Source organism: Crocuta crocuta, unplaced genomic scaffold, assembly GCF_008692635.1.
Source record: "Crocuta crocuta isolate KB4526 unplaced genomic scaffold, BGI_CrCroc_1.0 scaffold826, whole genome shotgun sequence".
Classification (NCBI taxonomy): domain Eukaryota; kingdom Metazoa; phylum Chordata; class Mammalia; order Carnivora; family Hyaenidae; genus Crocuta; species Crocuta crocuta.
Genome location: NW_027529474.1, coordinates 444,497 through 470,090, shown reverse-complemented (window position 1 = coordinate 470,090; position 25,594 = coordinate 444,497). Strand labels below are relative to the sequence as shown.

Sequence of the window (25,594 nt, the reverse complement as noted above, 5' to 3'; positions counted from 1 at the left end):
AGAAGAGCAGTGGAGCCTGCCTGACACTTTAAACCACAGTTCTCTCCCTCCATTGCCAACCCATACCTTGCAACTACATTCAGAATTCTCCTGTATTCAAGTAGTTCTTGCGCTCTAAACAGCTTGTGGTGGGAAGGTTGTTAGATGACTCATTATTACTTATGATGACAATAATAACTCATTTTTACACTTTTACTTTTTATAGTGTTTTCCATATTTATTCATTCATTCTGTCAGAGACTTTTAAATAAATGATTCATAGCTGCCACATTCAGCTTTATTATTGTAAAATCTACACCGAAAACTGAATTAGAGATGCATGTACAGTTTAACAAATAATGCTTTTAAGAAAGAAACAAGGTAACTAGAGATATCTCGTCCTTGCTCATTCATTCAGTTGACGAAGCTTGTTTGGACTATATACTACATTTGGCACTGAGCTTGGGCTACAAAGGCATAAGGCAAAGTCACGTGCCTTTTGGAACTCATGGCCTGAGGGATGGAGGAGGCTTGTGAATGAAGTAGTCTTGCAAATAGTTCATTGCAAAGGCATTCAGCAGTTCCAAAATGGAGAGATACACAGTGCCACCATCTCTTAGTAAACGTTTACAGAAACATTAAGAGACAGGCGTTCTTCCTAGCTTCATCTGATAGATGAAAAGCATGAGACTCAACGCATAGGTCATACAGCTAGTAAGTGAAACCAGCACTCAAACCCATGTGTTCCTGGGGCACCTGGGTGGCTCAGTCGGCTCAGCATACAACTCTTCTCTGGACTTCGGCTCAGGTCATGATCCCTGAGTTTGAGCCCTGCATTGAGCTCTTCGCTGACAGTGGGGAGCCCGCTTGGGATTCTCTCTCTCTCTCCCTCTCTCTCAAAAATAAATAAACTTAAAAAAAAAACCCTACATCTTCCTACTTTAAATTCTATTGCCTTTCCCCAACCATGGCACAAGAGTAATAGAAGAATAGCCCCAGTGTTCCCCGCTAAAGCAGATATTCTCCAATCATTTGAGGGAGGGGTAATTTCCTGACAATCCTGTAAAAAACTCCAGGCACCTCTGCCCAGGCTTGCAAGAGACAAGTTAAGAGTGTGATGTCAGGACCCAGAGGTCACTTGGGCCCCAATTCCCACTGCAGTCAGAGGAAGCCCTGAGATCCTCCTAGTCAATCTCCATGCCAGTCCCTAAACACAGTGGGCCCCTCACCACCCCATGGCTTTCCTCTCTGTTCTCTATGCAGGGAGCAACACTGGCCTCTGTTCCTCCAGCCCCTGATCCTCAGTTTCTTTAAAACCTGCCTTAGAAGGAATGTTTCTTGAAAAGCCCTCTGCAATCGGACCACATTCCTTTCACTTGCAACCTTCTTGCAACCATCTACTCCATCCGTACGATATTACCACCAATGCACTGTCTATGAGAATCCATCTGCTTTATAATGTAAGCTTTGACTTCCCATACTCCCAGTGCTTTCTATCACAAGGTCAAGAATAAGAATTCTTTCATTTATCTGTAACATTAATCATAGAAGAGGGCTGTCAATAGAGAAGATACTTGGTACTTGTTGACAGATGGACTACTTCTCCAGTTGACCCACTGCCTAAGTGGATAAACAAATGTTACATTTAAACAATGAAATTCTTTCCAGAGAAAAAGCAGTCAGGATACAGAAGGGTCAAAGGGAAAATGATGGCCTCTTGGATCCTTTTCACCTCTTTCTCTTGCTATTGCTCACTTAAGGATGGGAGATTTTCTGCCAAAGACTATACTCTTGGAACCTGGATCCTGCCTCTTTTCTCTAGAGTATCCCTCTGCTTCACTCCAACACTGCTGTTTTAAATGCATAAACTCTTGGCTTGGGGAGGCTCTTCAGAATTCAAGCTCCATGTAGATTAGGGAAAGATAAGTGCTTACATGAACCTGACTTAGTTGGCTAACTAATCCTCCTGGCAAAGAACCAAGCCTTCCCTATGACCTTCCCTTTACCTCTGATCCTTACCCAGCCCCTGGGATTCTTGGCAAAGCTGCTCCTCCCAGCCATCTGGTGCCTGCCCCAGCTTCTCATTCATGAACATCTCTAGCTCTTCTGAGCTGCCATGTGCATTCATGGTTTTATGTGCACATCCCAAGTCACAACTCTCCCCAAACTGCCTTTTTCTCTTGACCTCCTGAGCCTATAGGTCTGACATCAGCGGTTTGCTGGCATTCATGAGATCATTTCTACTTGGCAAATGATTTTCACATAGCAGCACAGCATGCAGAAGGAGGGGGGGACAAACCTGGGATCAAGTTTTGGCTTTTCCATTTTGCTACCTGTTGTCTTGGGGTCACTTTTAACCTCATTCAACCTCAATTACCTTACCTACAGAGTGAGCCCAATACTACCTAGTTGACAGGGTTACTGTGAGAATCAAGTGAGGCAACATATGTAATCCCTCTAGCACATACAAAGTTCTCAATAAGCATTAGCTTCCCCCCTCCACCATCACCACCAATGGAATTGTTGTGAAGATAATTTGAGTTAATATTTGTGAGTTCATATTTATGAAGCATGAAAAGTGCCTATCGCATAGAAGACACAAAAAATAATTTTCCCTTCTTCTTCTTTTTTTTTTTTTGCCCTCAAAGAATGAATATAAGCATATCCAAACTTCATTTCACTTTTTGCTTCTTTCCAAGCCAGAGAAACAGAATTTTATTTAAATCTACATGCATGTCAGGGAAGATGCTACTAGGCTAGAATGGATTCTTCTTAATCCTCTTTTAAGAACGGATCAAAATAAATTTGAGATGACAGTGGAATTCATTCCTAATTTAGGCACAGATAGAAAACCTGCCTCATTTTTTCAGACAATAGGGCATGTGAGCAATGCTCTAGCCACTGCTCCCAAATCACAGGCTGACATGAGAACTGAACTCATCGGGATGGAAGCCAGTCAACAGGACCCTGTTAACCATGGCCTTTGGAAGTGGTCAGGACACCTCAAACTCAGGAAATCCTGTGTTTTTCAGATTCTGCAGAATTTGGAGCCTCTTATTAAGCTGAAAAGGAATGCTACCTTTCTGTTCAGTGGACCTCTCCATCAACTTCCCTTTAACCCTCAAAGGGCTAGAGCACACATGTCCTTCCACCCAGATATCCAGGATTGGTCCAAATATTGGGCATGGAATTAGGCACCAAGGCTGCCACATTTATGGGCTGAAATCGATGGAAAAGACTCCATAGATCCATTTTTGCCTGGCAGCAGGAGCCACAGCATGCTGCTTTATTTAATGGAAACGTTGCTGGCCTCCAGATTCCTGAGTTAACTCCAAAACACAGAAATGCCAACATGACCCAGGCTGTTCTCCAAGCTCCATGCCTGTGTCTGTCCACGAGCTTTTCTAAGCAACCCACATGGGCACTTTGTCCCGAATAAGAACACTCACAAAATAAAAACCCCAAAGAGGCCGTGTTAGGAAAATGAAGGTCTTCTGCAGACGATCTTCAGCACCATTGTTTAAAGGCTTTATGTCACTGCTGGAAATGGGCCACTGCCCTCAAGCAGCTGCCATTCTTTCAGGGCCTCCAAGCCTGTCCACTTGGTTGGCTCACTGGGCCTTTCTGCACCCGCTCAGGCTAACGTCCAGGACACAGCTGCAGCAGGAGGGTGAATCAGACATGGTTACCAAGACGGAAAAGAAACACAACTGGCCTCGAACACTGCCCCTTAATTCTACCCAGCCCACATGGTCTGCACTTCTGGACCGCTGAGGGTTGCTGGTGGGATGTGCGATATCTGGCACCGGGAGTCAGGAACCCATTTGATTTATTTAGATGTGGTGCCACTATTGGGTGGGTCTCCTAAGGTTTCCGTGGCTTTCCACTTCAGATTTTCCCTTTACTCCACTCCCTAGAGCCCCTGCCAAGCCTACCATGCTTCAGCATGGTCCACGCCAGCCCTAAGAATCTACTAATTAAAGGTTCTCCTCTGACAGCTTTCATGTGGCAATTCAGGAAACTCCAAGGCAAGTCCTCATCAGAGGACTTTAGCCCAGGTGGTATCTTCTGGTTTGAACATAAGCCTTTAACCCCAAGGCCTTGGGTACATCTCATTCCAGAAGTGCCAATCAAAAGCGAGAAGTAGGTTGGGCAAGTGTCCTTGTCACCCCAAAAGATCTACTCTTGGCCTTGACATCTGCAGTCACTTTTGGCCGNGGGTACATCTCATTCCAGAAGTGCCAATCAAAAGCGAGAAGTAGGTTGGGCAAGTGTCCTTGGTCACCCCAAAAGATCTACTCTTGGCCTTGACATCTGCAGTCAGTTTTGGCCATGGCTAAGTGGTTTCGTCTTCCCCTCATCCTCAGATTCCATGTTCTGCTGTACCTGCCCAGCAACCCCTCAAATTGTAGCTGAGCTGCCCCTGGTTCTAGAAGTAAACAGAGCCATGGCACATTGAACTGCCTGCTGTGGTGACCTCCATCACCCTGATAGTGGAGAAACATGGACAGTGGGCTTCTTGGCATCTGTTCCCAGCCACTCTCCATGATTCTGGCACTTCAGGGCCATGACACTGCTCCCTGGGGAAAGTCCCCTGCATGTCCACTCCCAAGGGGGTAGAATTGGGCTGTTACTTTTCCCTGGAAGCGTAGAAAGGATGAAAGTAACAGCAGTTGTCATTCAATTGGGTAATAGTCTGGGAGCCATCTGTTACAGGAGATGAGTGACTTAGGTTGTCTGCCTGTCTTCAGTGAGTATGAGGAAGAAAGGTGGTTCCCACTTTCCCCACACAGCAGCTACATATGTGCCATCTTCCACATAACTTCCAGAAACCTCCTCCCCTCAGTGCACAATGTGTGGAGGAAGGTAAAGACAGTATCTCAAATGCCCCCTATAATCTTTTTGAAGATGGTCCATTTCTCTTTATAAAGATCTTCTAGCGCGCGCGCGCACACACACACACACACACACACACACACACACACACACCCCATCTCATGAATGTATTCAGTCCAGTATCAGTGGGCCCTTTGCTTTTCATGCTAGAAGTTGCTGACTTGTCCTTCACCCTAGAGTTTCTGGCTGTAGCCATCATTTCCTTTCAACAGCCCTTGGGACATCCTTGTTACAGACACCATTCCCAAGATTGCTGGGCCACTGACCTTTCCTTCATTTCCCTCTTGACCTTTATGTTTCATCTGCCTTGATAGATTATCCTTTCCTCTCATCGAAATTCTTCATCTCTCTCCCACCTACTGTCCATTCATTCTAACTTCTCTACAAACCAAAGGATGGAATTCTCTTCTTTTTACATGAGGATACTTTTGTGTATTTCACCTCCATCACATTTACTGAGAAATTGCAGTGCATATAGAACCTTAGATCAGATATCCTACAAAACTACACCGTGTCCCTGCTTGCTGCTTCTCATTACTAGATGCATTTCCATGCTCTATATATTGTGGGCATTCATCACATCACTATCTCAAAGCCAGTCCCTCACCTTTGGTTTCAAAAGCTTCCACCACCAAGCCACAGTCGGGTAATCATCCCCACATCCAGCTTTCACCCTGTCTCAGCCTTGAATGTCCTCCACCCAGCTCTGAGCCTTCTCTTGCTTTCAGTCCCAAACACTGTGACCCAATCCCCCTTCCGCTCAAAATTCATCCCATTGCTCACTCTTCCTCATTCCCTGGTGGTTCTTCTTTTCTTCCCTTCCTTCTTCAGTTAGAGGGAACTGAGGCACCACAGGAATAGGTGTCTTTCCCAAGGAAAGTATATTTTTGGCTCTGACCAGGAAATCACTTTCAGCATGAATAACACAATTCTCCATCATTTTACTTTTGTCCATTTTTAAGCAATAGCTTAAGCAGCAGTAGGTTGTTTGGGGCAGCCAGGAAAATGAGCTCTGGCCCATGTGCTCCAGACTAAAGGAAATCAGACAGCAGGCTCAAAGGCAGTAGCATAAACTCTCCACTTCCGATGTTTTTCCTTTCCATTTGGTTTCCATGGGACCCTGTGTTGGGGGTGGGGAGGGCTTCCAAAAGTACGAATGTGTATTCTTTAGCAAAATAAGGAGCCAGATTTCAGGATGGTAAAAAAGAGAGCATCAAGAAATGAGCGAGGGACCAGTACCTAAGAATTTTGTATGCCTACCATTTTCAGAAGCCCCACTCAAAGGCTAATTTCGAGAGTGCCTTATTGTCTGCCATTTCTACCTAAGTGCTGTTCATAATAAGTATCAAAATCCACAAGAGGTTGTACCTTTAGGATTTGGAAGTGTCTCCCGTCCTGCTCACACCCTGGAATTGCAATGTCGTGTTTTGGGGACTAAGAAACTCCTTTTCCTTAGGGTTTTTTTTTTTTTGTCTGTTTGTTTGTTGGTTTTTGCTTTGTTTTCTTTGAAATTTTATACTGTCCCATAATATTTTATTTGCTCTCCTCCAGGTTTGAAGCAGTCCTGTGACTCAGCAAGCCAGCAGGCTTCTCTGAGTCATCCCTATTTTCTGGGATTGAACACAGGGACCTATGATTGAGATTCACTAAAAGAAACAACTAAGAGCTAGACGTAGTCACGGCAAGTGGAAACTCCTAAGGTCCAAAGCTTCAGTAAGCAGCTGGATCTGACAGACTAAACAAAGCTGGGGGGAAGGCACAATTTATCTTCTGCCATCACGCCTTCCCTTTCAAGCTCAGATTTCCCCCATTTTGGCACCAGCTGAGACACCTTCTTATGTCTCATCTTTGCAGGACCTGTTAGCTAGTTGTGAACAAATCATGGAGTTTTTCTTTGCTATCCCTACAATAGGGATGCCTTCAAGAGTATTTGCATTTTTATAAAAGTTCCTTGGAATTGGAATCTCTAAGGGTGAGCTGTGAAGCATAATGACATGTAGTGGGAGAAGATGGTGTTAATTTCTAAAATCACACCGTACAGGGACACACCCACCCAGGAGAATGGTGGTGGAGGGAGGAAGAGCAATGGATGCACTTACCCCATCATATCACAATATGCTATACCAAAAGGAAGAGCATTAAACATCTAAAACAATCATTCATTCATTCATTCATTCATTCATTCATTCATTCAAAAAGAACTGGAGTTCTGCCTATGTGCCAGGTACCACCCAAGTGCTAAGGATACTGCAGCAAACAAAACTGACTAAAACCTCCCACCCCATGGAGCATACAAAGTCTAGAAATAATCATAGAACATATGAAGTAGGCACACCTTGGTGGCTCAGTCAGTTAAACATCCAACTCTTCAATTTTGCTCAGATCATGATCTCATGTTCCGTGGGTTCGAGCCCCGCATTGGGTTCTGCACTGACAGCANAAAAATAACATATAAACTATGTAAATAGTAACACAAAATTCATGGTTCCGCGTTTTCTGTGATACCATAAAGAAAATTCCAAGTTTGGGACAAGAGAAAACACTAATGAGAGCATAATCTCATGAGCAGATCTACTCCTGCCAGCTCATGTTGAGGCCCCGCCCCTGCCTCCTCCTTCAGACAGACTTCCCCTGGAAAAACTGATCTAAGAACAGAACTGACTCCCTCTAAAAGCTGGACTGTCCTTACCCCTTTACAACCATTTCTTTAACCGAGCCTCGGTTTCCTCATCTGTAAAATGATATTTGACCAGGGATCCTGGAGAAGGTTAACTGAAATAATATGGAAGGAAGTGCTTGATACAGTGGTTAGCATAAAGTATGTAAGAAACTTATTTTATTCTCCCCAAAGGTCATTCATTCCTCTTGGGTGGCAGAACCATGCATATCAATGAAGTTGCCCTTTTAATGCACACTTCTCCTCTGTCCCCCTCCACCTGAGGTCTTCTGCCCCCTCTTTCCCACCTGGAAGGTGCTGCCTATCCCTCGGAATCCTTCTGAGTTTCCCTGACGGAACTGACCCTCCTCTCTGTTTCCTGGTTCTTCCAGGGTAACTTTCTCATAATGTGTACCACACCTGAATTTTAAGTCTTTGAAAACTGGTAACTCTTATATACTGTGAGATGACACTGGCCTCAGATTTTTTTAGCAAGACTTTTGAGATGCTCTGCAAAGCCATGGCAAGCGGCCTACCTGGGCTTATCTCCTCTCGAGCCCTGTGTCCTTTCTGCTCCCACCGCCCAGTCCCCTCCATACCTCTGGGAGGATGCAGTGGGATATTCAGTTGGTTGTAAGTTCTTCCGGGACCTACTGCTGTAAAAGTGTCATGGGCACTGCAAAACCTCAGCATGGCCAACACACCCAGCTGTCAAGTTGGACTGACAGCTCTGAAAGAAGGCAGAGCCAGGAAGAGAAAAGGCCATGAATGTATCTCCTTCACTGCAGCTTTTTGAACAACCCTCCACCCACCCTTCCCCCTGCTATGGCTGGTTGGTGGGAGCCTTCTCATCACCCCCTCTGTGGGAGGCAATTTGGGGGATCCCACAGCCAGGTTCTCATGTGGTCTCCGTGGAGCTCTTCTCCTCCCCAACCCCATTCCAGAGAGACTCCCTCCCTCTCCTCTGCATTGCCATTTAATTTGCAGTGAAAAGCACACACTGTCAGAACTGGGCACGGACCAGGGGCCAGGGAGAGGTATGGCGTGAGTCCCTTGGCTCCTTACGGGACCTGCTGGATTAAAAGTGCCCCCTGGGTAATGTTGCTCATGCAGCAGGAGCTCATCTCTCCGAGTCTCATACAAACCCGTTCCCAGGCCCACTCGATTCTGGAGTGTGCAGGGCAGATGTGGAGACAAAACTGAGACGTGCCCATTTGCTTCTGATTGGAAAAGGGCGGGATGTCTTGTGTGGCTCACCGTTCAGACATTCTTCACGGTGCTATTTTTATCAACAGTAATCATTAAATTGGTGTCAGATGGGCTGGTCCCATTCCTCACCCTGAGGCTGGGTGATGAGACTCAGTGGGCTTTTTCCAGGCAAGAGGGAGGAGAAGTATGTGGCCCACATGAATGCCTCTCTGGAACCAGGAGCCTCATCGCGAACCCCTCTCACCCTGGAGCACGTTCATGTGGCAGTTAGACAAGTCTCATTGTCACTCCTGGCTCATTCCTGACCTGGTTCATTTAACAGACATACCAGGAGTACCTTCTAAATGCCAGACATCGAACAAGGCACTGGAGATTCACAAAAATGTAATCTGTACCTCCTAGAAACGTGCATGTCCCCAGAACGGGTTGTCATGTAAAATGACAGCATCTACTAGGCTGTGTGTGTCATAGCTGCATTGATAGGTAGATAGTGGAAAGAGGATTCTTGCTGCCCCGGCCTCAGGGAAAGCTTCATGGAGTTGGTAACAACCAGCCAGGCTTTCAAGGGTATGTAGAATGAATTGGATGAAAACATGGGAAAGAGGAACCAATGCTTTTAAAAGAGTCATAAAAAAAAAACCACTCCAAAGATTCATCCCAAATCCAGTTGTGAACTCAGCTGTCACCAGGGAGTCCCAGGCACACACCTGCACTGCCTCTCACTCTGGGAGGCTGGGAAGAAGAAGGCTGCAGTGCAGGAATGCTAGCTGCTCACTCTGAGGTCCCTGGCCATTCTCACTCTGGGTTTCAGAATCTGGTCCCTGAGCAGAACCTAAGAGTGAAGGGTTAGCCCGTAGTGGGGATGGTGACACAGGATGTAGGAGTTAGACATGGACTAGGAGCCTCCATCACAGTCTGTTCCCGGATCTTGTGATGGGGAGCCTAACCTCAGAGTAAGAACGGAGGCCCCTTGCTAGGGACCTCAAGGATGCATCTTTATATGGACACCAAGAGCAGAATTTCCTAGATTCTGTATCTTTTGGTCTGGATTGTACTTCTTTTAACTAAATGCCTAGAAATTCAGCGTGAAATTTAACAGAAAACCAAAGCGGGGCATAGCAGGAAAACTGGGAGAAATGTGGCACTGAATGATGGCAGAAAGTGCATTCGCAGATGTTCTTGGCAATCCAGGGCTTGGCGCTCTGGTTTTCATTTCCTCTGGCCTGACATTCCAAACTCCACCCCCTACAAGTCACATGCATGAGCAGGCACAGCCCTGCAGGGTGCAGGGTGTCCCTGGAAGGGCTCCTCAGAGGGTCTGGGGCCAGCTGGAAGAGCCTGGGGCCACCTGTCTTGTCAGGAGCCTCTCCGCCATGATCCTTCTGGAGCCAGGGCTGGCTTTGTGGTCTAACTAAAGTGACAGTGAAATTAATGGGATCCTGATGCTGTGACTGAGGCCATTTTCCTGTGTCTCCAAACAGGGATGAGAGAGGAAATGTCAATAGGACGACAAGAGGCATTTGAAATCTTCAAGAGGGACCATGCTGACAGTGTTACCATCGAAGACAACAAACAGATTTTGAAGCAGAGGTAAGGCTGGCTCAGGGAGCTGCTCATTCGCCGAGGCTTAGCCGGGCTCAGCCAGGCCAGCCTCAAAGAAACTTGCTACTCTGTCTTCCCTAATCTGCCCGACTTAACTTCTGGAAGAAAGGCATGACGTGTATTCAGTTTCACATTGAGTTAGTCCATGACTTTCCTACACATGAGCCTCACCAGCCCTGTACTGTTGGGGTAAGTTAAGGCCAGGGTCCCAACAGCACTAATTTTGTATATAGTTCTCACATCTTACATTAATTCTCATCTCCCTGTGATTCTGTAGATATCATACTATTCCAAAGACAAGGAGAAAAAGTCTGTAAATCAAAATAGTCTTTGAACTCTGGACCCTCCAGCTGGTCTAGGGGGAAGTCCTGCACTTGATAGTCAAAGGTAGCGCGCACGCATACCAGAGGCTTCTGGTGTGTTCTCTAGCCAGAAGCAGAGCAGGCAGCAGCATCTGCTGACATATTGTCAAGCTGGCCTCTGGACCCTTTAAAAAAAAGCACTTAGTGGTGTATAACTTGTTTCATCTAATCTGTGAATTAGATGCATATTCTCAAATTGTAGCAAGACAAACAGAAAGACTGCCAGGTACATGGTCTAGAGTTCAGAAGATAGAGTTCTAGATGGTGAACTCTTACATTAAATCACACATGACTCTGGATCTTAGCACACAGTAAATTTTCAAAAATGATTCTTTGAATTAAAATGAAATCCAGGGGCACCTGGTTGGCTCAGTTGTTTTAAGCATCTGACTCTGGCTCAGGTCATGATCTCGTGGTTGGTGGGCTCGAGCCCCACATCCGGCTCTGTGCTGACAGCTTGGAGCCTGATGCCTGCCTCAGATTCTGTGTCTCCCTCTCTCTCTCTGCCCTCCCCTGTTCACTCGCTCGCTCTCAAAAATAAATAAACATTAAAAAATAAATAAATATAAGATAAAATGAGATCCACATTTGAGAGTTATATGCTTATAAGTGCTTCAAGGAAGCCTAAGAAGTGGCCAAGCTCAGGGAAACATGTGGAGACACAGGGCCTAGAGGGCAGAAGCTGCAGGAAATCTCTAAAGGGCAGGGAGGGAGAGGAGGCTGTGAAGAAGCAGAGAGAGAAGAGAGGAGGGAGAGCTGGGAGAACATATTGTCCTGAAAGCCAACAGGGGAGGCAGCTCCATAAAGCGTGTTGTGAGTGGTGTCAGCCACAACGGAGAGNTCACCAGGTGAGCAGGTGACTGAGGACCACGTGTTGCAGGGCTGGGAGTGAGCAAATAGAGCACAAGCGAACACGGATTCAAAGAGATTGTGATAGGTGACAAACATCCAAAGGGGGATAAAGAGGGGAGCCTGAGGAGAAGGGAAGCTTGTCTCAGAGTGGGAGAGAATTGGCCAACCTCGTAGGCCGTGGAAGCAAGCCCGTGAAGAAAAAGACAGACAGACAGACAGACAGATGGCAGACCAGGGGAAGGACTGATACAGCAAGGCTTCAGGGAGACGGTCTGAGGAGGGAGACCTCAAAGCTCCGGGTGAGGTGAGCCTGGTGAGAAAAATGAGGGAAGACAGGCCTGACACTGATGCATTTAGAAAGGAAGAGAAAAAATGAAAGATGGCCTGTATTTCTGTGGAGGCTGAGGTTCAGTCAGAGACATGAGGGTGGTGGCCAAGGTTTCACACAGCCATCACAGGGGACAGGAGAAAAGGCAGAGCTGGAGAAAGAGAAGGAAAGGCAGGCAGCACAGAGGGCCCAGCTTGGACCCTTCACCAGTGGCTTCTCCACTTTGGTGGCATGTTGTAGGGGGGAGGGGATCTCAGACCACTTCAGGAACCCAGCAATGGTGGAGGGAGTATAGCCAGAAGCAGCCGTCCCAGAGTGCCGTGCAGCACCCCTCAGTCCAAAAAAATACATGTGGCCCCTGTGGCCCAGTGGTTTCGCTTCCAGGTGTGTCTCCCAAGAAGTTCTCATGTGGGCTCAGAAGGGGGCATATTTGAGGATGTTCATGGCAGCTTAGTTTGGGTGTTCATCCCAGGAAGCAGAGAGAGAACATCTTGGGGAGGCTGTCCATGGGCTCAGGAGCAATGGACTGATATATACACAGCAACAAGGATAGCAAGAACATACAATGCATGTGAATTACAAAAAGATACACACAAAACAAAAACAGCCACACATAGGTTGTCACACACTTGAACCATAAGAATGGCTTCCTGTGTGAGGGAGCAGAATGAGAGAAGGACATGAGGGTGTGAATGAACAAATGAATAAAACAAGGGCCGAGGGAGAAAATAGTGACTCGTGAAAGCTGAGGACCCCTCTCCCTAGAAAAATAGACCCAGGCACATCCACACAAATTTTAACAAATGATTCCAGGGGTTTCACAAACTTTCTAGTTCATATCCACAGTAGGTCATGTATTTCTAGGATAGTTAGTTGGATGTGTTGGTGCAGAACACCTGTCTGTCTGAAGATAAGCATGTTACACGAGCTGCCTCACCCAATGAGGGCTTCTAAGGGGCCCTCAGCCTCGGCTTCACCCAAGGCTTCACAGCTTACACCAGCACCCGATAACTCTGGCTTCATATTAAAATGACCCATGGAGCTTGTAAAAGCTCCCAACACTGGGCCTGAACCCTCAGATATTCTAATTTAATGAAGTAGAAACTGAGCATCTATTTGTTTAAAGAACCAACGTACAACCGGGTTGTATGGACAGGTATGGACACTAAACAGTGTCCAGAGTTCCTCAGAACCAGAACCTCTGAGGCAGGATCCCAGAACTGGACAGGTTAAACCAATTACCAAGTGATTCTTCTGTACACCCAAGTTTAAGAATCACCAGCTTAGGGAGAATTCTTATTCTGGAACTGGTATGGTTCCTGGTTCTGGTTTAATGTTTATTTATTTATGAGACAGAAACAGAGAGGGAGTGGAGAGGAGCAGAGAGAGAGGGAGACAAGGAATCTGAAGCAGGCTTCAGGCTCCGAGCTGTCAGCACAGAGCCCGACTTGGGGCTCGAACTCATGAAACGCGAGATCATGACTTGAGCTGAAGTCAGACGTTTATCCAGCTGAACCACCCAGGCACCACCTACTTCTGGTTTATACTCTTTAGTTTAGGCCTGTTTCCAGCACGGGATGGGTTGGGGTGGCAGGGATGAAGATGTCGTGGTCTTTTAAAGCCTCTTAGGGGTGCCTAAGCCAGTCAGTTAAGCGTCCGACTTCAGCTCAGGTCATGATCTCATGGTTCATGGGTTCGAGCCCCGTGTCGGGCTCTGTGCTGAGGGCTCAGAGCCTGGGACCTGTTTCAGTTTCTGTGAAACCCTCTCTCTCTGACCCTCCCCTGCTCATGCTGTCTCTCTCTCTCTCTCTCTCTCTGAAATTAAAAAAAAAAAATTTTTTTTTAAATAAAGCCTCTTAATGCAGAGCCCACTTAACTCTAGTGCAGCAGAGTTCTGACAACCCTGTGACAAATGTGCTTTGGGGCTGGAACACATCCGTCACGTAGGGTGGGCTGGCCGTCCCGGTGGTCCCATCTTCCTTGTGGCCATAGAGCAAGGGAATTAATGAAACTCGCACAAAGATTTCCTCTGAAAAGGGCTTTTCCCAGCACTAAATCATTCCTTTCAAAATCAAATGAAAAGTCAGGAGACCAGCCCACATGTTAAAAATGTCTGCATCTGTTTAATGTTACTGTAATAACAATCATTAAAGGAATATTTGGCACTGGGGGGTGTAACCCAGGACCTACCCCTTTCTCAGGATCGGAGCTCTTGTTTGCATTCATGGAGGGCATTCCATTACTAGGTATCACAGGCTCGTAACTGCTTGAGACAGAGGACTAAGAGAAAATGTCTTTCTGTGAAAACAAATGACTATAAAGCAGTGCCCCTACAGCAGACACCGAAATGGGGCCTCACAGGTGCCAATGGAAGTGACTTCCATGCCACCTGAAGACTACTTCCTACAGTCACCCTGATCCCCTCCACACATTGGCCCCCATTCCCTCTGGTGACTGGGAGCCCCATCCAGACCATCTGTAAGAGGGCTGGCCCATCCTAGGAATGAAGACGTGTGCCACAGGGTTTTAGTCACTCTGCTTCTAGCCTTGGCTCTGAGCAAGTCTCACCCTCCAGTAGCCCCCAGCAACAAGGGCCCAGCGTCGCGGAGTTCCATGGAGTTCTCCACTTTCCAATCACACAACTGCCATCGGTGGTTCCGATGTTGGGGCATCACCGTGGCAAAGTCCACAAAGGCTTGGGACTAATTGCCCCCACCTGTGAGTCTCACGCCAGCTCAGCCTCTCTAGCCCATGACGAGTTTCTAAGCCCAAATGAAGGGACTGTTGGTGGCCCAGGATCCTTTCTGATCCCTCAGCTCCCCCAGAATGTAAGAGTTGAGCTGGAGATGAAGGAGGGGTGGAGCAGGGGCTCTCGCCTACACGCCCCTGTTACTCGATAGAAGGATTTTCTTCCCCATCTTACCTGGACCCTTTGCTGTCCCCCCAGGCCACTTCTGGCATCTCTCAGCCCTAGCCCCCTGTCTGCGGGAAGTTGTGCTGCCTGTCTGTGACAACAGAAACAAGACATTGGCACATTAATAGGATGTTTACCCTTTGCTGAACTAGAGCGTGAGAGCCGACTCTTAAGCTGGATTTTTCAGTGGAGGACAACTACAATTGAAAATCCCAACATGTTTCAGGCATGACTCATCCTCACAGTATATAATAATATGAAGAGAGGCTGGAGACCCCATGGTTGGCAGAGCCCAGGCACCGCACAGCTGACTTTCTTTTGTGACAGATCTTGGAGACAAACTGAATCCCTCAGTCACAGAGTTCCATTAGATAACAAAAGAAGAAAGAAATGGGGAGATTAACTGCAGTTTGGAAACAAAGGCAATGATAATGTGAACTCAGCCAAGAAAAGTGCCCCTTCACTCAGTTGGATCCTTCAGGCACAGAATTGAACAGCAATCTAAAACTAACAGGAAAACTGGATCAAGGCTGGAGAGAAATCTTGTGGCAGCATCTGGAAATAACACCCATGACAAATAGGAGTTCCCTGGTTCCTATTAGACTTCGATTTTAACCTTTATTATTTTTCCATTTGTTTTCTGTATTTACACCTTGTCTCCTGAGCTACAATTATGAACTCTGAGAGCAGAGATTAGATTAGAATTTTCTCAGCCTCCGCGCAAGTTTCTGGCCACTCAAAAATACTTCTTTGGCCTGAGGATGACACTTTGGGAAGTGGACTTAGAGAAGTCTTTGCAGCCAAGCAAACTGTTCGAGAACTCCGCGCTAGAAGCAGGAGAACGCAACAGCAGGCTTCTCTAGACTCAGGGAAGGAACAGCTCCACGGAAGACTGGAAGGGACCACCATCTTGATGGGAAACAAGATGGAATAAGAAAAAGAAATACTGTTTTCTGTTTGTTTGTTTTGTTTTTAAGCTTAAGGGAAATGAAAGGTAGATCTTTACAGCAGCATACCAGAGGCAGCCAAGGTACCATGTCAGGGACAGGTCTGCAGAGGAAGGAAATGGCATAGATACAAGCCCTATCTTCCTTTCTGATAGGGAAGAGTATTGGATGTTCACTCAGTGAATAATCAACATATTAAGTTAATTGCCCTAGACAAGAAAACTAGGAAAGGCGTCATAAGAACTCCTTGTCCTCCAGTGACATATTTGCCACACTGACATGAAGAAACCAGCCCAATTGATGTGACAGACACCAGATGGTGGAGGCGCATGGAGACCGAGTGGCTTATGAACACCAGCTTCTCCCTTTAGCCTGTAGGTTAAATCAGTTGCTGCTCATGGTCCGCAGCAAATTGTCTGTGGTTCTGACTGCCCTGGGACAGAGCCAGGTGCCAGGCTTCCTCAGCTGCTCCCAAAGCAATGGCATATGTGTGCCTGACACACACCAAGGGCAGGATGGAATTCTACCAGAAGCTGGTCTTGGAAGTTACATAAGATTGTACCTCCACCCCTATCCTCTTCATTCCACCTGAAGATGAGAAACTTAGCAACTGTCTTAGGTGTCCTTGACCATGTACTTGCAAGGATCCCTTCTCTGACCCTTTTGATTTGCTGAGAGGATGATACCTATCATTACTATCTGTGGTTGCTGCTTCCAACACGCAGTCCCACCTCACAGTCAGTCCCCCAATGGGGTTCCTACACTGCCAGGCAGTGGTCATGAATCAGTAACAAAGGACGTTTACATGCATGTACTTCCCACATCAAGCCAGCCCTGAGAGGCGTCTCATCCTAATCTTACAAACGAGAAACCTGAGATCGAGCTGGGCATTTGAGTCCAAGTCTCTGACCCCCAGCCCAGGGCTCTCCACATTGCACACGGTGCCTGTGTGTGATGTGTTGTTCACATGCTGCTCCTTGGATTCTACAGCTAGGTCTAGAATGCTTACTAAGTATGTGCCCCATTCTATGCTCCAGAGATAGAAATATGAGTTAAACAGATGTGGTCGCTATCCTCCGGGAGCTTACAATATTGAAAAAGGGAGCAAAACAAGCAAACAGGCAATTCTGGTGCAGTGTACCTGTGATGACAGAAATTCAAAGTGCTGTGGGGTGACACTGTTGCAGACTTGTGTGGCCCTAGAAAGCTGTCCAGAGGAAGAGACGTCTCCACTGAAACTACGTGGCTACAGAGAAACTAACCAGATGAAGAGAGATGTTCCAAGCAAAGGGAAGAGCCCCAAGGTGAGCCCATGTGACACTTGATGGAACTGAGGCCATTTTGACCAGCCTAGAAAGGCAGGGGATGTGAGAGAAGATTCTGGAGAAGTCCGCACCAACCAGAGCATGAAGAGTCTAGTTAGCCCTGTTAAGGAATTGGAATTTTGTCCTGAGGTCACTGGGGAGCACTTGAAGAGTTATAAGCAAGAGAACAATAACAGATTCAAATGCATTTAAGATGGCTCACTCAGGCTAAAACGTGGGAAATGGCCCAAAGGCAGGTAGCTCGGTTGCAGGGAGTCTTGCAAGCCTGTGAAGGTGATGCGGTGGTGTGACCACCCCTTCTCTGAGGCAGGGAGAGTAGGAATGAAACCACGTGGAATGCTGTGGGGAATGGATGGGAATGAGTGGGACTCCGGGATTATGTGAAGGTGCTAATGTGGAGGGAGGAGCAGAGCAAGGGGTGCAGGTCCCTGCCAGGAGCCCATGGGTAAGTGTCAGTGCTTGGCCGTGAAATGAGGAAAGGTGGGAGGAAGGGAATGGGTTTCCAGTGGGGGTGATCAGTTCCTCAAATACATTTGTCAGGAAGTAAGGCAGGAGTGGGGTACGGATCTGGGAGCTGCCTGTGGGGATAACAAGAAAAGCACTGGCGTGATGGAGTACCTCACAAAGAAGAGGTAATGTGGGGAGAGGGTCAAGACAAAACCCTGGCAATTCCCAGCATCTCGGGAACAGCTGCAGAAGACGGAGAAGGAACAGCCAGGGCGAGAGATGGCTGAGGTGATGTGGAAGCCAAGGAGAATGGTTTGCATACTATGGACAGTGTCCAGCACAGCACCGGGCACACGGTGACTGCTGTAGCATCAGTGAGGGCTGGGCATCATGGGAAGCCCAGTTTGTGAAAGAGCAGTTGGAGGACTGCATTTCTTCCCCCTTCCAAACCCAGACCCTGCCCCAAGGTAGAGATTTTTCTATGCAGCTAACAGAACTACCAGACAGAACAGCCTGCCAGCCCTGACACCAGAACTGTCCCCAGCAATGACGCCTTTGCACAATGAACCATGCAGCAGACGGAGGACTACCAGATAGGAATGCCTCAAGCCAGGAGGAGGAGACCCTCAGGGGCTCACAGGTTGAGTCACCAAGCCTTCTCGCTGGCCTTGCCCAAGGCGCAGCCTCCTTGATGTAGGCCAGGCCTCCTCTCCAGCGAGGGGGAGCTTAAGATGTAATCCAGAGGTGCCACCTTCCCCGGGGGCAGGTCAGCACAGCTCCAGCCACCTTGGACACAGGCTGGTTCCCTGAGCCACCTCATTAATGGGAGTGTGCCTCTTTTGGGTCAGGAAAGAGTCAGGAGGCTCCTCTTCCTACTGATTAGAATTTAGTCTGGGGGCCAGAGGAAGGGAAGGCAATGGGGCTGAGGGAGGCTTGGGCTGAGAAGGTGAGGAGATGCAGATGGGCAAGGAAGAACATGGCAGAAATAGGGAGTCACCTTCTTTCTCATCTCTCCTGCCTCCTCTGCACCCTCCTCTTCCCCTCAGGACTGGGCTTTCTTAGTCAAGAGTTTGTCTTGACAACTGGAGATCAGGAACACATGTGGGTGGGGTGGCCTGGAGCAGTGACAACTGCAGAGTGAAAGGAAAATGGCCTCACACAGACAGGACAGCCCTCAGCCCACACCTCTTCAGTGCGAAAGTCCTTATTTGCTTGGCGCTGGGCTGCAGAGGAGAGACTGGAACAGCTCGTGACTTCCCCCATAGTGTCTGCCAGCCCTGGCACAGGGCTGCTCTTGGAGGGGGCTGGCCCGAGCACAAGGCAGTGCCCCCCCCCCCCACCATGCCCTACTGGACAAATGTGGGCACTGCTGAGGCCGGGGAGCTAAATCCCAGACCCTTCAGAGCTCCTCTGAACAGCTGCTGTGGAGATTGCCTGTGTGTCTCGATTATCTTCCCTTTCTTTTTCTACTCCCATTTCCTCCAGAACTGACATGAATTTCAGCAGCTTTGCAGCCCTGCTCTTGCATCTTCCTTATTCTTGAGAATCTAAATGGGTGAGTGAGCCCTATGGAACAGGCACTAAGAAGAATCATTCACTGAGCAGTGAAGGATTATCAAACCCTGTGGAATCCTAGGAGCTGGGGATGGACACCGAAAACAGTCAAACAATTATAGGCTCTCCACTAGGCAGAATTTAAAGGATGAAAATAGCCCTCCTCTTCTGAGCGGCCTGGACCACACCTCAGATTCTGCCTGCCCAGTGGGCAAAGGCCAGTACGAGCCTACAGGGCCCAGCACAGCGACTTCTGTGAATGTTTGCTGACCTCAATTCAGTCTGAATGGCATCGAAAGGGACTGCACTTCTCTCCAGAAGGTGACAGGCCCTAGCTGAAGAGAGCACATGCGTAATCTATGATGGGCCCCAACACCCTAACAAGGGAGCTAGGGTGGAGTCCCAAGAAACCTAACATTGAGAGAAAATTTAGTTCCCTTCCGTGGAAACTTCCTGTCTGCAGTCACAGGCCAAGCAGCCAGACTTGGAAAATAGCAGTGACATAATTCATACTTTTCCATCAAGCACAGAGCCGTCGTGGCACTCTGGCCTCTGCTTGCGTTGTTCCACCACCTTGAATGCCCTCTTCTTCCCACTTCCTCTAACAAAAGCCTATGCAACCAAAATATTTACAGATGAAGCAACCTGATATCTGGGATTTCTTAGGATCCAGGAAGACTTGGGGGGTGAGGAGAGAGGAGATATTTAAAATCAAATTGGCCCAGTGTTGACAGTTAGTGAAGCATGATGGTGGTTAGAGTTTTCCAACAAGTCCATGCATCTATAAAAGCCAGGTCAATCCTACCTTATCCATGAAGCTTTCCTGACTACTGTCCACTCATCGACAGGCCCTTCCACTGACTTGGCCAGTGTTATCCACAGTAAGTAGTACAATGATTTACTGTAGCCACATATTGCAGATTTGTTTCATAGACTTTCAGTTGCCCCCTAAACTTCATGGCAGAACGGAGAAGAAGGAAAAGAATGACATTACTTAAGGGCCTGCCATATACAGGGGACCAGACTGCATGTCTCTCACATAAGCCAGCCGTGTCCCACACCACCCCAGCACAAAGTTGGGCTCTCAATGTCATCTAATGCATATTTGTTAGAAAATATATAGGAACCATTAAGTAAACATCAGCACAGCCACCTGGTAGACTAGTAGACAGCCATCAAAGATAATGGACAAGTTTCTAATATCAGAAAGGGAGGACATATATTATACCTCTGAGTGAAAAATAACCAAAGCACAAAATCATATACATGGTATGATCTTAACTCTATCAAAACTGAGTGGAGAGGCGCCTGGGTGGCTCAGCCAGTTAAGCATCAGACTTTGGCTCAGGTCATGATCTCATGGTTGGTGGGTTTGAGCCCTGCGTCGGGCTCTGTGCTGACAGCCTGTCACCGGATTCTGTGTCTCCCCCTCTCTCTGACCCTCCCCTGCTCATGCTGTCTCTCTCTCTCTCAGAAATAAATAATTTTTTAAAAAACATTAAAAATTTTTTTAAAAACTGAGTAGTAAAAAGACTGAGTGGAGGGGCACCTGGGTGGCTTAGTTGCTTAGGTGTCTGCACAGGGCATGAAGCCTACTTAAAAATAAATGAAAGTGGGGTGCCTGGGTGGCTCAGTCAGTTAAGTGTCCGACTTTGGCTCAGGTCATAATCTCATGGTTACTGGGTTTGAGCCCTGCATCAGGCTCTGTGTTAACAGCTCAGAGCCTGGAGCCTGCTTCAGATTCTCTGTTTCCCTCTCTCTCTGCCCCTACCCCCCTTTCAAAAATAAATAAGCATTAAAAAATTAAAAAAAAAAAAACTTGGTAGAGCTCAAAATGTGATAACTTCTGGGTAGGGGTTATTAGGGATTTTTTTCTTGTTTTCATGTATTCAAAATATGATTAAACATCATATATAACCGGAGTCAGCAACCTTTTTCTGTAAAGGGTCAGCTAGTAAATATTTTTAGCTTTGCAAGCCATACAGTCTATGTTACATCTACTCACCTCTGCCAATGCAACATGAAATCAGCCATAGACAATATATAAATGAATGGTGATGGCTGTGTTCCAGTACAGCTTTCTTTACAGAAATAGGTGGTGGGCTAGATGTGTCTTATGACCAGCCATAGTTTTGCCAGCCTCTGATCTATTACTTTATAATCAGGAAAAAAAATGTTATTTAAGTTATAGTAAATAGGTATTCTCAACTATAACTATAGGATCTTCATACTATGATTAATAGAGCACAGCAGCATACGAAAGTCTTACAGCCATGCTTTATTCCAGCTCCCTTGCATCATAAAACACTCAAAATTGCGAGTCATAAATTAGAGAATATGAAAATGAAAATTCTCTGCTGGATAGAGAAGTAAAAATTCATGATACCAGTAATTAATACAAATTTTATCTCTATTTTTAAAGCTAATATATATCATTTATTTAAATTCTATTTTATATCTTTCCATAAAGTTTTAAATTATTTTGGAGAGTTCTCAGGAATCTATTATTTTCATTTTTTTATTTTTTTATGTTTTATTTATTTTTGAGAGAGAGAGAGAGACAGCATGAGCAGGAGAGTGTCAGAGAAAGAGGGAGACACAGAATCCAAAGACAGGCTCTAGGCTCTGAGCTGTCAGCACAGAGCCCGATGCAGGGCTTGACCCATGAACCATGAGATCATGACCTGAGCTGAAGCCGGACACTCAACCAACTGAGCCACCCAGGAGCCCCTCAGGAATCTATTATTTTTAAAGCGTAATTTGAATGAATAGAAAAAAGTTTTAAAAAAATAATTTTTTTTTTTGTCCTCTCCAGATTTTCTGAAGCAAAGGCCCTGGGAGAAAGTATAAATGAAACAAGAAGTAAAATTGGTAAGCAGATAATATTCCGTGAGCCTCTTTCACAGACCATTTTCCTGGTAAAAATCAGGTCATGATGTGCCTCCAAATAACCATGAAGCCTAGTTTCTAGAGATCCCTGCCAAGGAAGCCTCTTTGAGAGTGCCTTTCCTTGGAAGTTTGTCATCTCTCCTAACATCCATCAGGGAAAGTGTTTTCTTTCGTCTAGAACTTGAACTTTTCATCCTCATGCAGGCCTGAGCTCTAGCATCCCAATGAGAAAGTTTTGCTTTTCCCAACTGTTCCTTAACAATAGCTCAGCTAGTCATAATGGCAAGATTACAGTGATGTTTTGTATTTTCAAGTGCTGTGAAACACTTTTATATCACCCCCCACCCCGCCAAGCTTAGACTTAGTTTTCGGCATAGGTGTGCATTTTTTGGCACCATTCAGTAAGCCAGGGAGAAGAGGAGAAGAAAAATGAGCCTCTATGCCTTCCCAGGGTGCAGGCTGCCCAGCAGGGCTCCCCCACTTAGATGAGCATTCCTGGAAAAGAGAGGTTCAGGCAGGAGGCAAACTCAATAAAAGTGTGCCTCATATTTTTATCAAAGTGATAGGAAAATGTTTCCTTCATCCCAAGCTAGAAAATACCGAGAGACCTATCTCCCTGGTTGAGGCAGCTTTGGAGAAGGACCCCTTGTGCCTTTGCCTCCTGCTGGAGAAGACAGAAGTTACCTCCCTGATCACAGCTGACTTCCTGCATCTCTTTTGTCTCCACCTCCCTCCCCCCATAAGTGAGGACAGAAGCCACTGTGAGTGTCCTCTTTGGCTTTTCCTATTGAATTTGAAAAATTACAATAGCCTTGGGCACTCAGTCTCCAAACAGGAGCCTCACATTCTCCTCTACAACCTGAGGCAGCCAGGCCCTGAGCCATGCCCAGCACTGTACAGCAAATCTCTAGAGTCTCAGGGGTTCTTAACCTAAGCCCTAGGAACTTGGATGGGGGAGAAGGGGTGAGGCGGAATGAGCCTCTAACTGCAATTTAGCTATACCTTCAGTGGCAGTGATGATGTAGACAGCCAAGCCCAGGAGAACCAGCAATCCACCTATCACCAGTGGAATTGCAGAGTGGCAGATATCATAAAGTATCTTTTATGCTCATCAGTACTTCAAAATTATGGTAGTTATAAGACTCACCATTAGATCTTATCATTGCATGCATTTATATAAAAACATATCATATTGATATTTCTGTATCGTAAAAGGTTTTAAATTGTTTTTTAAGTTTTTATTTTTGACAGAGCAAGAGAAAGTGAGCATGAGCTGAGGAGGGGCAGAGAGAGAGGGAGACACAGAATCCAAAGCAGGCTCCAGGCTCTTAGCTGTCAAAGCAGAGCCTGACGTGGGGCTTGAACTCACAAACTGTGAGATCATGACTGGGGCTGAAGTTGGACACTCAACCGACTGAGCCACCCAGGTGCCCCTAAATTTTTTATTTCAGTATAACTGATTTCTCTTAAAAATCCAATGTTTTTTATTCTATGCACCCTAAAAATCATCATTCTGAGAGAGGGTCCATAGCTTCATCAGACGGCCAGAAGGATCCCTGGCAAGAAAAAAGGTTATAACACTTCTTTCTTGACCTAGATTCCCAAACCCCTAAAACTACATGAAAAAAAACAAACAAACTGGGCATTAAGGGTGCATACATTTTTCAGGAGAAAATATCCATGGTTTGTCTGATTCTCAGAGGGGTCGATGACAAAACCAGTAAGGGAATTGGTTCTAGATCAGTGCCCCATCCACAGGACCAGGGCTTTAGGCAAAAAGCAGACCCTGCTGGGGAGCAGCCTGGTCCCAGCAGCAGAGTCATGCTGGCACACCCGGCTGGGTGGCCTGGAAGGAGGGGAGACGAAGCCAGCCTCAGCACATCCAGGGCTAACTTGTCAGCCTTGTGGGACTCAAAGAACCCAGGGGTCTGTTTTCATCCCTGAGAGAGAAGAGTGAAACACTTTTATAAACTGCTTCTCCCCTTGTAAGTAATATAAAGTTTTACTCTGGAAAAATATCTACCTTGGGGTGCCTGGGTGACTCAGTCAGTTAAGCGTCCGACTTCGGCTCAGGTCATGATCTCACAGTTCGTGGGTTCGAGCCCCCGTTGGGCTCTGTGCTGACTGCCAGCTCAGAGCCTGGAGCCTGTTTCAGATTCTGTATCTCCCTCTCTCTGACCCTCCCCTGCTCACGCTCTCTCGATAGATAGATAGATAGATAGATAGATATAGATATAGATTTCTCAGAAATAAATAAAACAAAAAATTTTTAAAAATAAGAAAAATATCTACCTCACTAAACCAAAGTAAAACCAAAGCGTTCATTCCAACACTAATGAAATAGACTTATGATGAAAGATACCAACGGCCTACACTAATATAATTTTTCCCTGTAAGTACAGGTTGTTGTCACAAATAATTCTGAATTCTTCATAATTTTGGTTCATTGTCATACGTTCATGGATCCAGTTTGCCACATTCTTAAGAAGAGGCAAGTGAGATGCTGCGCTGTGCGGGTTGTACCCTGCCCAGGAACCAGGGTCCAAGGGTGTGAGGGCTGCAATTCATCTCTCAGAGAGCATGATCTGGACACACAAAGGGTCCAGATATGCTAGCAGAAACCTTGGCCAAGTGGACCTCTGTTTTTTTCTGGATCATAACAGCTCATACCAGTGTTGAGATTCAAGTATTCACTGCTACCAGTAAAGTGGCTACTGTAGTGGTGCTGATAAAGCCAAAGTCACTCTTACTTTACTCGATGCAAAGAGCAGACTAAGACCCATCCCCTGGCCGCCCATCTTCCAAATGTGTTTTTGATTCAAGGGGGTCCCGGTGAGTAGATCATTGGGACCCAGCCTCATTACTGCATCAGCTCTCATGGTGCTTGACCCCAGAAGTAGCCCACCATGGGGTCATCACTGCATGTTCTGTCAGGGTTAAGACTAAGGAAGTATAAAGTGGAAGTTGTACACACATTTAAATTTAAAATCTCCAAGGCCATGTTGAAGGAAACGTTTCAGATTTGCGACCTTTCTAAGTGCGTTTTTCCCAGGAAGAAATTAAATCAAGTGGAGTTTTCAGTCCCCAGTGACTGAAATCTTAGACTTAATGAATGTAAGATTCAGAAGGTGGGAGCTTGGCACAGAGGTAGCATCACATGTGTGGGATGGTGACTCAGCTCCACGCCCAAACTGTGCCACATCCTGCCTCTGGACCCCGAGGCAGGGATGGGATGCTGTGGAGTGCACATGGAATTGGCCTGCAGAGAGGAAATGAAAGCTGTATTCGTGAACTACAGATAGACCAGCACACGTGTTTCAAGTTCAGGTTGTCTTCCTGGGTAATTTGTTTTTCTCCGACATTGTGATCAAGAACTGCCACTCAAGCTTCATCATCAAAAATTCTTAAAGGCTAACAATTCAGCTGTAACCACATAATATCCAATTTTTACATGGCATAATAAGTCAACCCAAACCTCCATATTATTTCCCTTTCTTATAATAAACCAACCCAAACTAGGTAGATCCACTCTTTTTTTTAAATAGTTTTTATTATCAAGTTGGTTTCCATATAACACCCAGTGCTCATCCCCACAAGTGCCCTCCCCCATGCCCATCACCCCCCTTCCCCTCTC

General features: G+C 46.5%; 1 protein-coding gene across 1 annotated transcript in view; it reads left to right on the top strand.

The window, feature by feature from the left end:
- Nucleotides 1-10,223: 10,223 nt before the first annotated feature.
- Nucleotides 10,224-25,594, top strand: part of LOC144228887 (kinesin-like protein KIF6) — a 102,455-nt gene continuing 87,084 nt past the window's right edge. Inside the window, exons 1-2 of the mRNA XM_077760789.1 lie at nt 10,224-10,330; nt 21,887-21,942. Of these exons, the coding sequence (XP_077616915.1) occupies nt 10,224-10,330; nt 21,887-21,942 (163 nt within the window). The remainder of the gene's footprint in view (nt 10,331-21,886; nt 21,943-25,594) is intronic.